The 19,116-nt window shown below is 37.2% G+C and overlaps 1 protein-coding gene across 1 annotated transcript in view; it reads right to left on the reverse strand.

The window, feature by feature from the left end:
* LOC134679885 (transcription factor Ken) overlaps nt 1-13,471 on the reverse strand; it is a 36,408-nt gene extending 22,937 nt beyond the window's left edge. The window contains exon 1 of the mRNA XM_063538801.1: nt 13,148-13,471. Within this exon, the coding sequence (XP_063394871.1) occupies nt 13,148-13,215 (68 nt within the window). The 5' untranslated portion in view covers nt 13,216-13,471. The remainder of the gene's footprint in view (nt 1-13,147) is intronic.
* Nucleotides 13,472-19,116: the final 5,645 nt, after the last annotated feature.

The raw sequence follows: 19,116 nt of genomic DNA on the forward strand, positions 1-19,116 counted from the left end.
ATTTAGTTTGTTTTTAACAATTGTTAACGTTAGTTATTGCTTATAAACTAATTACCTATATTCCTCTTTAGTCGAACAAATAATAAAATATAAATAGGTACTGTTTACAATAGCTTTATTTATTTTTAACCGAAATACATACTGAGCCAATAAGGAAAATATTTCATAACTTAGTTATAAACATGGTCTTTGTCCTCAACATACTCATATCAAGCGCTATATGAGTACATATTTGAAATTCCTTTTTAAATACCGACCCTATTATTGACTGTCGACCATCTTTGCAAAAACTGCCGTAGACACGCTTAGTCGAACTTCGGTGTCGGCAGTCGGCACAATGCAATCTCTGTCCTAATTTGAGACTTATCAGGCAAAGCAAATAAAAGCCCTGCTAAATGTGCGGGTGCGCAGATAAGCACAGTATCTTGTGGACTAGTTTCCGTTTTTGAATTAGTTTGATGCAAAAAAGTCTGGAATGCGACGCAATATTATTTATCGGCTCTTCTGAAGGTTACACCATAAATCAATGACGCAATCGATACATAACTAACATAATAATAAAAGTGTAACACAAAAAACAATAGAATGGATCAGACCACTTCGAAATTATTAGTTAAATATACACTTAGCGAACAACGCAATATCGCTTCGAAAACTGCTAAACAACGACGCAAAATGTGTCGTAGAAACTAAACACGAAATGTTTCTCTAAAATGGTAATTCTGGATATTGAATCACACGAGCGATTACACCGCAGTCTGACTCACAGTCATAACACTCCTAACACAAGTAACACATCGCCTGCGCATTGTTCCACACTTTCTACGGTCACGTAAAGATTAAAGGTATAATTTTAAGCACAAGCGTGAACGTTGTGGAACAAGATAGGGTGTGTTTCTCTTTACTATGTTGACTTGACAGTTTCGTAAACCCATTGTGAGAAGGTATTTACCGGTTTAGGTAGTTAATTTTATCTCAACCAACGAATTCTCTTGGCCTACAATAGCATTAGCGGTTCTCAATGCACCTGTAAATGCAGTGAGTGACCTAGATTCTTAAATAATGAGAGATTTTAGCACTTCTGCAAACACGAAGAGTTGCATTATGTTATGTGAATTAAACATAATTATTTTTGCACGCGAAAAAGTAGAAATGTGTAAGGTTTTAGAGCGTGAATTTTGGTACTTGAAAACGTATTCCGAATATTTAATAAAAATACTGATTAGGAAATTTTAAGAATAATTGAGTAAAAACGGAACCTGCACAGAGAATCAGGGAGCATTTGAAGCATGGCATGAAATTGTCGTAGCCTGATGAACGCCTTATCGAAATTTCACAGTCATAATAGTAACTGACCTACCCGCTGAATGGAATTTCGCTAAAAATACATCAGTGAGTGAAGCGTGTGCTTTCGTTCACGATCTCTTGGCTTCGGTACTCACTACAGTTTATGTTCTGCGCGTGCATGTGTGTGTAGACCACGTGCGCATGAGTGGAATACAGAGTGGGGTATTGTGGGAAACCCGTCGCAGTGTGCGCGCCTCACACCACCACACGCGCGCCCTACTCCGGATGCGAACTCAGATTCGTACGTTTGTGAATGTACTAGACCAAATTGATAGTCTACGTTATCTGTGAGTACAGGTTATAGGACGCGTGGCGGTGTGCCAGCGGTCGTGTGTGCGTTATTGTTCGAAAGCCTTGAGGCCTTTAAGTTATTTTACAACTTGTCAACGATAGGATTGCCTATAAACCTGCGAACAATCAGAATTTATGCATAGGAGATGGGAACTTTTATGACCGACGTGACAACTGGCGCTAATTAATTTATCAGTGTGGTCAAGGTCCGATGATGGCATTTGATTTATTTGTTGTCTATTGTCTATAACATACTTACCTAAGTCTATACACATATCAAACTTCATAATACCAATACGTTTTCTAAAAAAAGGTCAAGCACACACTTTAATAGTTACCTATATTAAATTAAGATCGTTACAGAAAGTGGCGTGAAATCAATGCATTAATATTTATGTCAAACCTTAACGACTAGTACAGCAATAATGTAATTACATTTAAGTTTAAACACAAACGCGTTAGTTCAGTGTATGAAAACGAGTAAAATAAAAAAGTCCTTGTAACGCAGGCGGTAATGATAGGCAACGCAATAGGAAGGGCCTGTCGAAAGCATTAGATTGTAAATAATAAATATTCAACGCAAGGGTAACCGCGTAATAAAACTAATAGACCAAAACATGTGGCCTTTGGAACTCGTAAGGACATTAAATTAATGTTATGAAAACATAAATTCGACTTTTCAATTTTATTGACAAGTCGGCCTTAAGAAAGTTAGTTTTAGATTTTTTAGAATTAAAATTGAAGCGGAAACCGTTGTGAAGTAAAACCGTTAAGTAAATAAGATTAAAGATGGAACGGCGTGGCTGAAATGAGCCGGGGGCTCGTTGTATGCGTGAGCGTTTGAAAATCGAACGTCTCGCGTGCGTGTGCGCACGCCGATAACAATAAACTATTTCCGAAGTGACCCAGTTCGAACGTCCTTCGGTAATTTGTACCAACAGGGAACAAGAAAGGGCTGGGAGCGATTCCTGACAGGCCACTAACTTTTTTTTTCTTTATTGAACATGCCGACACAATAGCTTTTTGTGCTGATGACTTGATGAGCTAACTGCCGCTTTTTTGTGCTTCTAGTTTTACAATCCTAAAATAGCCGGCCTTGAATTAAGTTCAGTGTTATGAGAGGCACTAAAACCGAAAGAGTTTCTATTTTGTGATGAAAATAATCACATCCGGAAAATTGCGGGTCACTTCTGGATGAGATTAGCTCAGGACCGGGACAAGTGGCGTACTAGAGGAGAGGCCTATGCTCAGCAGTGGGCGATAAAGGGCTGATATGATGATGATGATGATGATGATGATGAAAATAATTATAATGGCATAGAGTGCCTCCGTAACTTTGTAGTACTAATCGAATCGGAACTTGTATGTGTGTTAATAGATAGTGACGGTCTACTTGTGAGGTAAGAGATCATTAAAATGTGATTTATTAATGATTAAAAGTAAACGAAATGATGTTACTGGTCCTCTGTATGTAGCATCCTGATAGTTGGGCCGGCGTTACTCAATGTGGGCTCTAATCAGTATACAGTTCCGCCTGATAAGGGTTTTATAATTCAGTCCAATGTCACATCAAAAAGCTATGAAGAAATTCATAATACGATAATTACACTGAAAATAATTTAGCCGAACTCATTAAGCACCACTTGCACCATTTAGAAACTTGGGTTAAACAGTTAAATCTGGAGTTACCATGGCTACCAGTACAATTTGACACTGGGTGAACGGTTTAACCGTTTAACCCCGGTTTAGTGGCGGTAAGTTAAAAAAAAAATAAAGACAAATTTTTGGTCAATATCCAGAAACAGATTTTGTAACATCACCTACACTTAGTTCGCAAGTCGGAGTTTTAACAAAATATTTCTTCATTTGTTTGTGTTTGGTCTGAAATACGAAAGTTGGTAAGTTTGTATGGTTACGACGAGCCGGCTAAATTCGTAGTTCCGAGAAATGTTTATGTCGACTCTGCAAGGAATAAGTGCCGATTGCGACATTGAGCCGTTGGCTTTGCATTCTGGATTTCAGAACTGTTTGTGTTTCAAATGTTGTAAACCTAGATTCTAGCGTGAGTGCTTGGAAATATTGGTATGAATAATTGAAGGGTACATGGACGTTGAAAGCTGCTGACCGCAAACGCACTGACGCTTTCGAGATGTGGTGCTGGAGAAAGATGCTTCGTATCCCCTGGACAGCATTTCGGACTAACGTCTCCATACTGAGAGAACTCAAGATCTCGTCGCGGCTGTCATCTGAATGTCTACGCAGAGTCCTTGAGTACTTCGGACATATAGCAAGGAAAGACGGTGACAGCCTCGAAAAGCTTTTTGTGACAGGCAAAGTGGATGGGAAAAGGCCTGGGCGTGGACGCAGTCCAATACGTTGGTCCGACCAGATCCGCACCGCTCTTGACTCCACAGTCCACAGGGCTCTCCATACCGCCAAGGACAGAACCAGATGGAGAGGAATTGTGAAAGAGAAGGTGATTCTGAAGGGAGGTCACGACCCTCATTACTGAGGATAACGACGCAAGGAGGAGGGACATGGAAAGAACATATATGTCTAGTCACTCTGACAAAATTTTGAGTTATCGCGGTTTGAAAGGAACGATGTACAGTCATCAGCAATAGTATCTTACACAACTAATAGGGCCGCAAAAATATGTGACACGTTCTTATTTAGAGCGCAATAAGAGCGCGTCATATATTTTTGCGGTCCTAGTTGTGTAAGATACTATTGCTGATGACTGTACATAATTAAGCATATTATTTTCGTGTGCCTGTAGGTATTTTTAAAGTGAGAAAAAAGGAGTTACTTATATTTATAATTTTAGAGATAGGTACCTAACAAAAGCTGTAACTAAAAGTTCATTGAAAGCTCTACATTTTGAGATTAAAATTTTTCAAAAAAAAGTGACTAAGTACACATGTTCTTTCCGACCCTTTAATTAGTCATCTTTATTACTTTGAACTTTGAGTTGATGCAGTTTGAAATACAAAAAGCGAATACAAATAAAAAATCAATTACATAAGAATCGCTTGTTATAAGTATTGTACAAAAAATTCTCATAAGTAGAAACTACAACACGGTAAGGTAATAAGTGTTACTAAATTACAAATGTTTTTAATAAACACGCATACGATAAACACAAATATTTTATTACCTATATTTAAGTTTTCCTTCACTAGCTGTTTTAATGAGTGAGATAAATTCATCGTTATAACGTCCAGTTTCCTGGATGCAGGTTGCGATTTGCGATGGAATCATAACGTGAGCTAATTACTACACTAGGTAGGCATATACATTCGCCATCAGATATATCGGAGCGGCCAAGGTGTTCACAATATCTAAACACGCACTCTAACGCCCTGACAGTAGAGGCGTGTTCAGATGATTGTGAGCACCTTGGCCGCTCCGATATATCTGATGGCGACTGTACCTACTAGCCTCGATGCAGTGGAGTTCGTCTAGTGATAAACCAATATTATATTTATCGTAATACATTTTGATCAAACGACTCAGTACCTAATGGGACCCATAATAGTAATGTTTAATCTAGTTTATTTTGATTATAATAATAAAATTGCATGAAAGTTTTATTTTATTGATAAAAACTGAACTTTTAGACAAAGTTGTCCAAATCATGTTGTCCTCTCCTACAGCACTTCTGCAGGCATGGGCTCGAAGCAAAATTGACAGTAGGTACTTACATTGGCAGAGCCGTGTTGCTTTCTTTGGTAATAGCCCTTTCTAGGTACATCTGTTATATTCCTACCCGCAAAATAATAATTCGTTTTTTTTTCTTAATTACTAATTTCAGTTATTTTGAGTTACTCGTAAATAGTTAACGAGTTCGGCTTTTTTTTTCAGTGTAGTTTCAGTACTTATGCTGAATTAGACGAATGTGGCAATAATATTTACCTATAGTTAGACCAAGATAAGACTGCAACGAATTTGATATCGCACGCAATGATATTTCTTGTTGGGTTTGGTTATTGACATTATTATAAACAAAAATCAAATAAATTTAAACTATTTTAGTATTAGCATTAATCATTAGTGACTTTTTTTCTAAAACATTATTTTTATACAAACGGGAGAACGGTGGGAGGGGGGGGTGTCGCTTTCGTAAAAACTAGTGCCTACGTCAAATCATGGGATTAATAGTTGTCAAGCGGACCCCAGGCTCTTATGAGCTGTGGCGAAATGCCGGGATATCGCGAGGAAGAAGGGGGGAAACGGGAGAATCTCAAAAAATGGTCGGATTAGACGAAAACATATGCGTCTGGTCTGGTATAATATTAAATACATATACAACGCTTATTTGTTTGCTAATAACTGTAATAACAGTCAAGATAGAGCGTCCCCAGATTACTGTAACTAGTTTGTGCAAAGTGGATGAAAGATCTAGGTTCCTGGCGCGTGTAAGCGATAACTGCCAAATTTGCTCTATATTGAAATAGCGACGCGACGGAAAGCAAACATGCTTATAATTGATACAAATAATTACAGGATGTTATTCCAATAGAACGTTTTTTTTGCCATTTTTATATATTGTGACTTTTATTGCCACTTTTGGAGCATTGCACGGGCTGTTCTGTCCCGTACAAACGCATTTTATTTCCTGTGTTGCGACTTTTTTCTCGGCATTTAAAGCAGGCGATTATTTTTCTGTGTATATTTTTGACCATTTGTCATAGAAAAGGAATGTCTTATACCTTTAAATCTTCAGAAACTTCGCGTTTGTACGGGACAACGGTAGACAATTTCATGGAATGCTCCTTTTGTGTTATTCCTAGTCAGGATCGCGAGCCATTTTCATCCTTGTAGGAGAAATAAAGTGTCCTAAAATTTCCATAAATTTTTGATACTTTACTTTTTGTTAACGCCATACAAAGTATATGGGGAAATGGTAACACAATAGGAAAAAAACTCTGGAACATTCTTTTATCTCATTAGGATAGAAGGAGCTCGTGATTCTGAGTAGAAATAACACAAAAGTGGCAAAAAATTCACAATATTTAAAAAATGGCAAAAATAAAAGAAACGCGCATTTTATCTGACCATACATTGCGCGCGGGATACCTACGTGGTATTTAAGTAAATAAATAAATAAATACCAATATCCCAAAAAAACTACGAGAATCAGTCCGCCGAATTTTATAAAAAAAAAAATACTGCGAGAGTTTATCCCCTTAATACGTGGGCCATACTGAAAATTTCTGGATTCTGATATATGAGACGACTTATATTTTCTAAGTGGCCAGGAATTTTCAATATGCCCTAAGTACAAGTAAGCTTGACCTTACATATTTAACTCACGGTGTTATGATCAGACATCATTAAGTATACAATTATACATATTATACAATAGGCACAATCATAAATGAATAAAGGTATTCATGGCCCTGTGGCCAACTCAATAAAACCACGCGGAAGTTATGTTTACGATACGAATAAAATAACAATATCGATCAATTATAATTAACAGGCTATGAATTTACCTACAACAAATTAACACGCATGCCATACACAAATACATACAAATATAATTATCTGCAATGATAGTGTACAATGTCTTTATACGATAAGTAAAGCAAAGATATTAGCAAAGATATTATGTAACTCCGTATAAGATAAATAAAGTCTAAGGAATAAACGTGCCTCAGAAATCAATAAAAAGTCATTCTCGAGTAGATGGCGCCACACCTTTGGCCTATACTCGGCAAGATGGCGTAGACACCGTTTGATATTCAACATATTTAACACATCAGTAAAAGAACATGGGTCAGTCATATGGCATTCTAAAAAAATAGTTTGTCCATTTCGTATATTCGTTTTTTGATATTTTAATTTTTAAATAGAATCGAGTGTTGATAGATGGCAGTAAATTTACTGTGACTACAAAATTTACTATGACAATAACCCTCTATACTGTCTATTCTCTTTGATATTAGATAAGGCCTACCGCGAACCACGTTCGAAGTGTTGCCTCTCTGTCACACTTACTGACAAATTTACAAGTGCGATAGAGAGGCAACGCATCGAAAGTGGTTCGCGGTAAGCCTTCAGGTACTAGGCGCCAGTGAGGTGGATTATGTTATAAATAGACACGTCGCATAAAAATAGAAAATATTCGGCGAGACAGTGTGAATGGTGAACTAAAAATAGGCCAAGGGCATTTTATTTTACTTTATTTAGGTACTTGTATGTATTAGAAATGTCTACCTACTATTTTACAGTAGTGTTTCTATTATACCGTGTGTGGCCTGTAACACGAGCAAATAATTAAAACATAGATTGTACTCCTCAAACGGTGACACTTTTGTTCAACAACTTTAAAAAATTATGAAGTGTGAAGGCTCCCTATTTTTCATTCAAAATAAATATTATCTTCAATGGACGCCATCGGGATGCCATCATTGTGATTGACGTTGCTTGTCACGCCTTAAACATAACAAAATTCGCAATACATTGCGTCTTAGAATAAACTTTAAAGTGTATTAAAAATGAAACCAGAAGTTATTTTTAAAAGTTGCTGAAGAAATGTCGATCAGTACGAGGAGTACAGCCTACAGTTTAATTTTTTGCTCATATTACAGGCCACACCCGGTATAGGTATAATAGAAAGTTAACATTGTTAGAGTCAGACCAAGAAAAGTCGGCAACGATTTTGAAAGCACTCGCAGTGCAAGTATTATTTTAAACGTCAAACTTCTATGAAATTATGATGTAAGTATAAATAACACTTGCACTACGTGTGCTATCAAAATCGTTGCAGATTTTTCTTAGTCTAACTCAATATACATATTATTGCCACATTTGTCGAATTCAGCATAGTGCAAGTTCATAGAAAAAAATAAACCGATCTCGTTACCTATTTAACTCAAAAAATAATTGAAGTTCGTTATCAAGAGAAAATAAACTTTTTTATCAATAATCTCACAACCGATTTTATCGTTACAAACCGACCTGTAACCAGGTGTAACATATACTGCCGTATTCGAACTTCAAGATATTCACAAGAGACGACACGTACTAGATCCATTCTAGATACGTTATAGTTTAGATGTTAACTAGTTCTCTTTTGCAGCGCAATTCGGGCAACAAATGTCACTTTTACGTTAGATAGAGTAAGATATCTATTAGATGTGAATTGGATCTCTAAGTCATATCCTGTGGAAATCGTTCAAGAGTATCTCCAGAATCGCGCAAATGTCAAATTTGACAGGTTAGATCTCAAACATATCGTTATCGTATCTTGGTGATGTCTAAAAGATATCTAATAGATGTCTAACTATTTCAAAACCCGAATCGGGCCCATAGTTTGGAAGTCCCAATTTTTGTTTAAGTATTAACTATTATTTTTATGCGGAGTCAGAGTGATAACACAGTCGGAAAGATTTAATACATATTATTATAAAATTTAAACGGGATTTAATCATCAAAAATGTAAAATTTAAAAAAAAAAAACAGAATAAGAAACAACAAAAACATGGCGCTAGTACGAAGGGAGGTAGAAAATTATTGTCGAGTGACAATCAAAACGAACATAGGCCTTGGCATATTAAAAATTATATATATTATAAAGATGCCCAGCATAATAGATGACTCACGTCGGACCGGGCCGTGTCCGGGCCGGAGCTTCAGGCGCATCGTTTTCTATGGAAAGCATCACGTGATCGCCTGCATCATGTCATAGAAAAGTAAGCGCCGGAAGCTCCGGCCCCGACACGGCCTGGTCTAACGTGAGTCACCCTTAAAGGATGTGTTATCACTCTGACTCCGCATAAAAATAATAGTTAATACTTAAACTAAAATTGGGACTTGCGAACTATGTGTTACACTTCCAACAGTAAATAACAAATTATTTCCTTTTTTTTCCCAGCCATAAGACGTCCACTGCTGAACATACTGAACATAGGCCTCCCCCTTGGACCTCCATACGTGCCGGATAGGGGGTGAATGCCATAATCGCCACGCTTGGCAGGCGGGTTGGCGATCGCAGTCGAGTACACCGAATTTGAAGGACGCTGCTGCCCGTCCACTGGTGGTCTTGGACGTAGTTTAAGGACATACCCGGGTCCTAATACAAAATACAGATTATTTCCTTACTGCTATGCAAACATTTCTTTCAGTTCAATTAGTCGATGGTGGGTATATGTTTCTGCATCATGTAAGAATCCAGTTCAGCTCAACATAGTGGTCTACTTAGTCCAATTAAATTTCGGAGCCCAAAATAAGTTTACGACGGAGATAATTTATGCATCTGTCAAAGATTACAACTGGTTATTATTTATTAGTATCTGCAAATCTAGTTTATTGATTTAGCCTAAATAAGTTAGTTTATTACCGGATAGATTTCTTGGCTTGCTTGAAATTCGCCCCAGAAACATTTTGTATTATTAATCCATTCAAATATGCCAGATAATCACTATTGATTTTGACAAAACAAGGGAGGCAACTGCCGGCGTATTATGGATGGCTTAATCCATCTTTATCCACGTGATAAAATAACTGTCACTTATTAACACCGTGGGATAGAAAGTGACGGACACCGTTTTATCATGCTGTCACGTAGACAAGAACGACCATCATATCCGTACATATGCACAAAAATTGGGATTGCTGGAAACTAGAGCAAATCTGCATACTTATATTTTGATATGTTTTTCAATATGACGTTCTACTTATATAGGTATACAATACGAGTATATCTACTAAGATAACAAATTCAAAGAAGATTCGACCGTTATTTGGTTTTTGCCAATTATGAAGAGAACGGCACGACAGTGTAATAATAATGTTAGCATAGATAGTAAACGGCGACATACATACGAGTAGAATGATCGTTGGCACTCCTATTTTAGTGCCGGATTATCGAGATTTAGATTATTAGATTACTGTATTTTGGTACCAATTGTTTTCTAATCACAAATAGTTATCTATTTTAGGAAATTTTAAGCTAAATATGAGTTTTCCAATTCGATTTAAAATCCCATTTAGGTAGGTTAATCTCTATTACATTAAAGCTGGTATCAATGCAAACCGGATGCGAGCAGCGACAGCGGTTGAGCTAATGGAGATAAAAACTACATTTACAAACCATTTTCTAATTGGTAGAATATCAAACTATCCATTCAATGAGTCTTTTATATAGAAAGTTTCATCCGTGATAAATTATCAGTCACTGATAATTCAAAATAGAAATGGAGTAGTTTTGTAAATACATGTAGGGTTTAGTTTGATTAAGGTTAAGATATTTGTAGTAGTTAAGTTGATTTTAGATTATTATGTTACGTACAACTACATTATATAACCCTTTTATATTTGTACCTAAATAAACGTTTTATAAATTAAACAAACACTAGTTATAAGGAATTAGAAACATATTTTTCTCATCAAGAATAATCAAAAACAAAACAAATGAATGAATTGAAAGAATCTGCGCTTTAGTTTTTTAATCTTATTGGACTTTGGGTGGTTTTATTTTTCCAATCAGATTAAAGTAAACAGATATAATTACACTTTCATAATCTTATATCATATCAAATACATATACGGTTTACTACTAGGATATCACAAGTATCACAACCTTAGTAGTAAATCTTATCTAACTTTTACCGGCTATTGTCGGATTATCAATAAATATCGTACGAATCGAGCGCGAAGGTTATTGAGGCTATTTAAGGCATTCTTTTTATCGGTGATTATTTTTATCGATTAATTAGGTATGTAAATGTTTTTTGCCTTTAAAGTTAAATGGTATAAAATAGGATGGCTATTGCCTATTAATTTGAATACGTATACCTAATTGTTTTAGAATGGTTGTGTCAATGTCAAGCGAGAATTATCTAGATGTTTTCAGTAAACGTCATTAACAGTACATATACAAATTATTGAACAAGTAGTTATGAAACAAAATTAGCTTCACCTTATTAGAAGGTAATTAAATATTAGACATTCTCACAAATTGTTGGCGTATTATGTTTTTAAGTCTAAACACGGCGAATCCCGCACTCAACTTCGGAAATTGGGAATGATAAGATTATAAATTATTTATTTGAATCGTTTAGTATTAAATTGGTAATAAACAAAAATTTAAATAAATTAAACATAATTAGGATTAATTAGAATGTAATATTTCATGCGTATTAGTTATCATCATACGCCAATTGAGATTCATTTTATTGGAAAATATATTTTCTGTAAATGAATAACTAAATGGAAATGACATGTAATATTATAAATTGACTGTAGGTAATCTATTTTTCTACTGACCCGTATTTTAATTTCACAATCATTATGAGATATCTATACGTAGCCATTGTGTGACATTGTTAATAATTTACTTAGTTCAGTTTTAAATTAGTAATGAATGTTTTTAAATTGTAGGTATATTGCTTGACATTTGAATATAATCAGAGTTATTTACCTACTTGACGATCATAATATAAATTCGTATGATTAGTCTAGAATAAATTATATTATAATTTTATATTATGAAATAAATAAATCTAAATCTATACGTATTTAGTGTAGGTAGCTGAGCGTTGTTAGACTTCATTGACACAGTTCCGTTTATCTCAACAGTATCATTCACGTTGTGTAATTCTACTACGATTACAACACTACTATCTATACACTACAGTCATTGTTTAGATAATAAATATACTTATCTTTGTGTTTGCGGAACTTTCTTCGACAATACTGAGACGAGTTTCATCAATGGACGCTGGGGTCAGGGGTGAGTGGGACATTAGTTACTATCACGCGTTTTTAATTAGGTAACTCATTTATACACGCGCCAAATAGTAAGGATGTCATTGACATGCAAATATACCAATATTATATTCTATATTGATGTGTCTAAAAGTAAACAATAAATAGAGAAACATAGTTTTTAAGGTACTGGACTTGATCGTTCGCGATCTAAATAATTGAATTGTAAGAAAATCCCGGTCAATAAGTAGCACTAAATTATGTCGATAGGTATTTGATGTATTTATTAGTTTAATGTAACTTATTATTGGTTTTATTTTTCGAGATTATGTTCTTACTTACATTTTTCTAGATCACCTACAGAATAATCTGAATAACTTTAGATATGTATAGGCCGATCATCATTAACGATAATTAATTAAATTAATATAACTGTGTCTATGTGTAATACTAACCCAATTCAAAGTGCGCATGTAGGTAAACAAAACATAAACAACGAATCTATTTATCTCGTCTAGTCCAGTTACACGCTCGATTCGCATATATTTACATGACGGCGCACACGAAAATATTTTGCTTGAAATGCGCGCGAAACTCGGCGTGGAAAAGCGGCGCAGGCGCAGCCTTACGCCGGAGTCGGTTTCGCAAACCACCGTCTAATGTGAACCTATTAACCTCTCCGCTAGGCTCAGAGGCGAAGGCGAGAGGCGGATGAGGCGCAGAATAGTGCGTTCATTAGACACAAGGCTGAGACCATCCCGAACATCAAAACCAAAAGTTTATGTTTACCAACCTTGCCAACTGTAGACTTCTATGCGCAATCTCATTGTAGAAATTCAAAAGTAGGTTACTATCGAACATATTAGCACTGTATCACAGCCATATTCCTCACAGAAAATAAAAATCCAAACGATCCTGGAGCACCGATCACAGGACGAGCGCCGTCCGATCCCGAGGCACGTCCGTGCGCGAGCGACGTCAAATCAAACTGGCCCGGTCAAAATGACGAAAGTGAAAACATCGCACGCACAAAAAAAAGTCGGCGGCGCGGCTCAGTCCTTGCAGGCCACCTCTCGCGCCGACTCTAGTGACACACTAACTGCGCGCCGCGCGCATCGCCCGTCGCCTATATAATGAACCGCTCGCAGGCTCCAACTTCAAACGCCAGTCGACACCACAAAAAGAAGATGCCTCGAACGGTAGCTAGGAAAGATTGAACACAAAGAATAACGACACGTGGGCGCGTGTGCGTTCACGTGCGCCTGTCCGTGTGCGCAGAGATAGGCGGCCGCAGGAAACTCCGCTCCGTTCTCTTCCACTAGGAAAGACCTTGGATTCAAATCGGCACGTTGCAATGTGTACTGCCATCGCCTACGCCGCTGTTACCTACTTGAAGTCGCTTCCAGCTTAAGCGATGCTTCCACATAAATTAATCTCAATCTACAATCTACATGTCCCGCCGCTATAAATCTTGTTTGCATCAGGATCACGTCGATGTGAAGGCAAATATTGTCCTAGTTAATTGATAATGAGCGCGACAGATTGCTTTATTGTTTTACCAAACGGTGGCCGGCGGTCAAACAGTGTACTTACCACTGATGACGATGATGCAACGAAAGTTGATAATGTCATTAGCAATTTGACACGTATTTAACGAGGGTGGGTAGGAGCGGAGCGTGGCGCAAGTGGACTAAATGAAGCAGTTTAAGACAGTACACTTAAACAAGTCATTACAGAGGCATTGCGTTAGTATGAAATGTGCACTACTTTCTTATCAACCATTTCACATTGCATAGCAATAGCGCAAGGCCTTAGGCCGCAAGTCACTTGGTCGTATTTGCTTAAATATCAGAGTTGGATACCTCTTTAGTACGTACTACGTAGTACCTTTATAAAAATAGAAGAGAGGTAAAACCACATTTGCGCAAATTATACGTTCAAATCTCTGTTCATTTTCAGTAGTTAGTCTAACTTATTTTTTAATAAGAAGCATTAAATCAGTAGGTACGGTAGGTACGCATTACAATAAATTCAAATCGAAACGTAAATAATTTTGTTTATCTGAATAGCCCTTCATATTCAGGGTCAGACGATAATTTTAGGTCAGCGATTAATTAAACAATGATATTGATAAGTAATTAAGTATTTCAGTCGAATTATGAAAAAAAAAGTAGAAATATTGCTATGCAACAATTACCTATCTACATGCAATAAATATGAATTAATCGCACAACTTTCGTATTTCATAAGAAAACATTACGAACCTGCTGAGCAAGCAATTAGGTAAAATTATTTGAAGTTATTCAAATAACAGTTGTTGTCGATTAGAAATTTGAGCACGACTAATGTTAATTAGATAGGCTTGTTACATTGATTGTCTTTCGATAGGTTTCATGTTTAAAGAAAGCCGAATAATGTTGCGAAATAGGCAACTATTATAATTATAGATGTTAAAGATGTATTTAATTTTAATGCAGCAATTTAAGTTAGTCTCGTATTTTAAATGTCACATACATACTTAGGTAAGTACTAAATGTTATGTTATGTAAATAAAATAACACATTCACTGCCCCCGACGCACATGTGCGTTTACCGTCATACAAGTTTGTTCCTAGGCCACACCCCCTGGCAGTTAATGCGTTAAATAAAATAACGATGCCGCGGAAAAATATATACGAAATAAAACCATCTGCCTAAGTGTTTCGCTAATAGACAGACCATGATAGGTTGATGATTTAAAATGAAAATAAAAGGCAACACTATACATATAACAAACAGCTAACGCTACGTCTTACGTAGGCGAACAACGCGCGAACGCGGCGCGGCGCGGCGCGGCGAAATCAATCCTTTGATGCCCATAGAAGTGTCCTACGTAAGCGATCTCGTTGCGAACGCGGTGCGGCGCGATTTGCACGCGAATGTCAGGCGGCGCGGCGCGGCGCGGCGCGGCGGCGGCCGCTTTCGCCGCGCCGCGCCGCGCCGCGATCGCGCGTTGTTCGCCTACGTAAGACGTAGCGTAAGGAAAATCTATGTAACATATAAGACAGAGGTCCTATAGAAAGAATTCGCAGCTTGCAAGATGCGGGGTATCCTAAAGCTTTCATACCCAAATCTGGTTATCTGGTTGTTTTAAAGCACTCGTTACTTAACGCCGAGATGCGAGCTCCAGCTCTCAACGTAATCGCTTTCCACTTTCCTTTCCCCAGCTTTGTCTACGGCATTGGATAATCGCGAATTTTACCCGACTTACATAAACTGTGAGAAGCACTTTTATTGCCGCTTGTTACCTATTTATGCGCTTATGTTATTGAAACTTAATTTTGTGGGAGGATCCCACATTACCGCTAAGTTTATTGTGCATTCGAGACATTGTCATAATAAAAATTGTTTCCATGACAAATGACAATGCGGAACTCGATGTATCGAAACAAGAAGATTTTGTCGCGTATCTTGTGACATTATGAAAAATTGCAACTGGATATGTATGTATTTATACATATAGTCTACTAGGGTTACATGAAGCACAATCTATCAACTAAATTATTAAAGTTAAATATAGTGCTAGCAATTATAATCTCATCGAGAATGGTAAAACTTTGCTCCCATTATTTACATATGACTTGACAACCAAACCTTAATAGATTTTCTTCATGGTTAAAAACGTGTTGAAATGTTAGTATATTAGAGAAGGATTTACTAACTGACGGGGAATATCTACCTACATATACAACTTTCTATGACTAAGGCTGTCTTGAATGGATTTCTAATACAATCGTTAATACTATTATTAAGCAGAAAATGCAAGTGATGCTTAGGGCAGGGTACCCGACATTGAACCAGTAGTATACGTAAAACCAATGCTTTATTTTGGATATCTGATGTTGCCAAAACCGCGCTGTTAGCAAAAATATGTTGTAGGGTCAAACAGAAAACTGTGTTACGTCTTTCCTGTAGACATACACAAGAGTTAAGGGCTATAAAGGTTAATTTTCTTATTTAACCCTTATCCACGTGAAAAGGTCCTCCTTTTATTTAGAGAACTATGATAAAATCATTACTTACATGCCCACAAGCTGTTAACTCTTGCCCACAGGAGAGAAAACTAGTGTGTTTGCGCGAACTGTACATCTTTCTCTCCTGTAGGTAATAGTTAACAGCTTGCGGGCTGTCTACAGGAAAGACGTAACACAGTTTTCTATTTGACCCTGTAACTTACTTCCCTTCCGCGCTCAATAGGTACTCAATGACCGGCTCGCTCAAAAATCACACTAGTAGCGAGGTGGTTAGTAATTTTAAATATTAAAATAACGAAAAAAAAAATTTGTTTACCACCTCATCCTAATCATAATTATAAATAGGCCGAATTAATCCAACTTATGGAAGCTGATAGGCAGACTAGACTACCATGGCATATAATTGCGTTGCAGAACAATAGACCATTCAGGGTTTTGCAAAGTACCTATCTACACAGTTACTAAACGCATGATTACCTGTAGTGAAATATTTCATAAACACGCCAGTGAATAAATTAATCGAGGAAGGACGGTTGCGACAAATGACCATCCTGTTTCCTTTTTATTTGCTGTCTTTTTAACGAGGCGAGATAAAGGTTTCCTTTACTTACTTTGTTTTATCGTATCTTTAGTCACTGCCAAACAGTATTGTACATACAAAAAGTAAAAAAATAAATTATCAAAATCTAACTGATTATTTACATATTTATAATCTCACTTCTTAGCGTGGAGCAAAGTGTCCACAAATAGTTGTAAGTAGGTAAGTGTATATCTAATGTCAAAGCGATAGCGTACATATATATTCCAAGAGGTAGGCACTTTTAAAGGCGGTTGTATATCAAACTCTGACTAGTCGTTTGAACTTTACAGCTTGATACATATTCAGAAAGTAAATGTACACATATTCGGACTCACATATCGGCATAAGGTTTATATCCAACAAAATTCAAATTTGGAGATTTGAATCGTGGCTCACTTCACGCTGCTTTAACTTTCATTGTTCTACGCATAATCTCTGAACCGAAAAACAGCCCGTGAAATCGGGATGAAGTCATCCGCATTGCGTTGAACTTTCGCGCAACCATTTCTCCGGGTGAAAGTTAACGCTTTAAGTATATGCATTGTACTTTTTTGTCACTGACTAAATCACGATCTTTATCATAAATCTTTATTCTGACATTTTGCCACGCCTACGTTATTCGAAAGTGGAATTATTTTTTAACATTGCGTAATTTAAAATCACGCTATATTGGATCATATTTAGGAGTCTGTTACTTCACTGAATTTTTTTGTGGAGTTGTCTAATGTTTCCTTATTTACCCCTAATGCGTTTTAACATCAGGTCAGGTTAGATTTGGCAAGGTTTATTAAAGCAAAAAAAGTGGTACTTAAACAAGCAGATGAAACATCTACTAATGGGAAGCGATTAATGTCACTCTTGGACACAAGCAAGTGTTCAATTTGTAAAGTTAACGAAGAATCTCAACTATAATGTTTACATTAAGTATAGCATTCTTTTTGACCCTGAAAATTATACGCAGTGGGTTTATATCCTTTGACATTTCTTTCAAGGCAACGTCTGGTTTGCATGAAGATTAATAGCCGCAATTAAAACGGAACACATATATTCGACGAAATAAGGCGAAATTAAAAACTATATTTTATCTTGAATTATCGACGATCGGGCCTTTATCACTTCCGTGCTCGTCTGTAATAAAATAACGACTTTATCTAAATTTTAATTGGTCGGTGAGGGTTATGTCATCGGCGTGTACCATTGGATTTGTTTCGGCACGTTGCTGGCATCTCCATCACGCACGTGAAAGTGCTCTTGCGCTCGCATCCGTACCCACCGTCCCGTCACGATCGACCGTGGCTGCCATTTATTAATATTAAACGAAAATTCGTTATCCAACTGGCCTTGGGCCGCGTTCCTTTCAGTTCTACTTAATGATGACAGTTGCTTGAAACGTGCCGGCTGTAATGGCACCAACTCATTGACCGTACGGGTGGTCACGGCGGGAGCAAGGCTCCGTCGATAATGCCTCGCCAGCCATGATTTTCTGTCACGGCTCCTGGATCATTAACGCAAAGGTGAGCTGCGCTTTCACGACGAACGCGTTGCCCAATCGAAACGAAATACTTATTTCATATCGATTTAAATTACTCATAAATGAAAACTTTCGAAAGAAAATTCGTCATGGCAAAGGTTTTGTAACAGCCGCATTGAAAGCGGCGGCTCGTCGGCGGACGTCGAAAGTGCGCCGAGAGGTTGCGCAGCGCGTTACGAAGTTTTTATTGTCGGCCGCGCGCGAAATCACTTGAAAGTTGTATTGTCCTTGGATATTTCACTTCTTTATTTACTGTTCTGACACCCGAACCGAAGTTCATTCGCGGGTGACGCCAATTGTGCGCTTTGCCTAAGTCGATACTTGGCTCCCCTTCACTGCAATCACTATCTAGATTTCGTTGCGCGAGATGTGGCGAATGCTGAATAATATAATAACGTCCTGTACAGCATCAACGCAACACCGTATCACACATGGATTATCACTGTAACACCAGCATTTCTATACAACTTTCTACTGTAATCGCACTCTCAAAGAAAGCAGTGAAAGTCCCTGTAAAGAACTTACCAAGGGACTAATATGTTGGAAGGTAGGCGCGGTGCGCTGCCAGCGCCACGGCTCCCGCTCACGACACTTCACAAGGATACACACTGAATCCAGAATCCAGGGTTCACTATCAC

Source organism: Cydia fagiglandana, chromosome 3 (genome assembly GCF_963556715.1).
Source record: "Cydia fagiglandana chromosome 3, ilCydFagi1.1, whole genome shotgun sequence".
In the NCBI taxonomy this organism is placed as follows: Eukaryota; Metazoa; Arthropoda; class Insecta; order Lepidoptera; family Tortricidae; genus Cydia; species Cydia fagiglandana.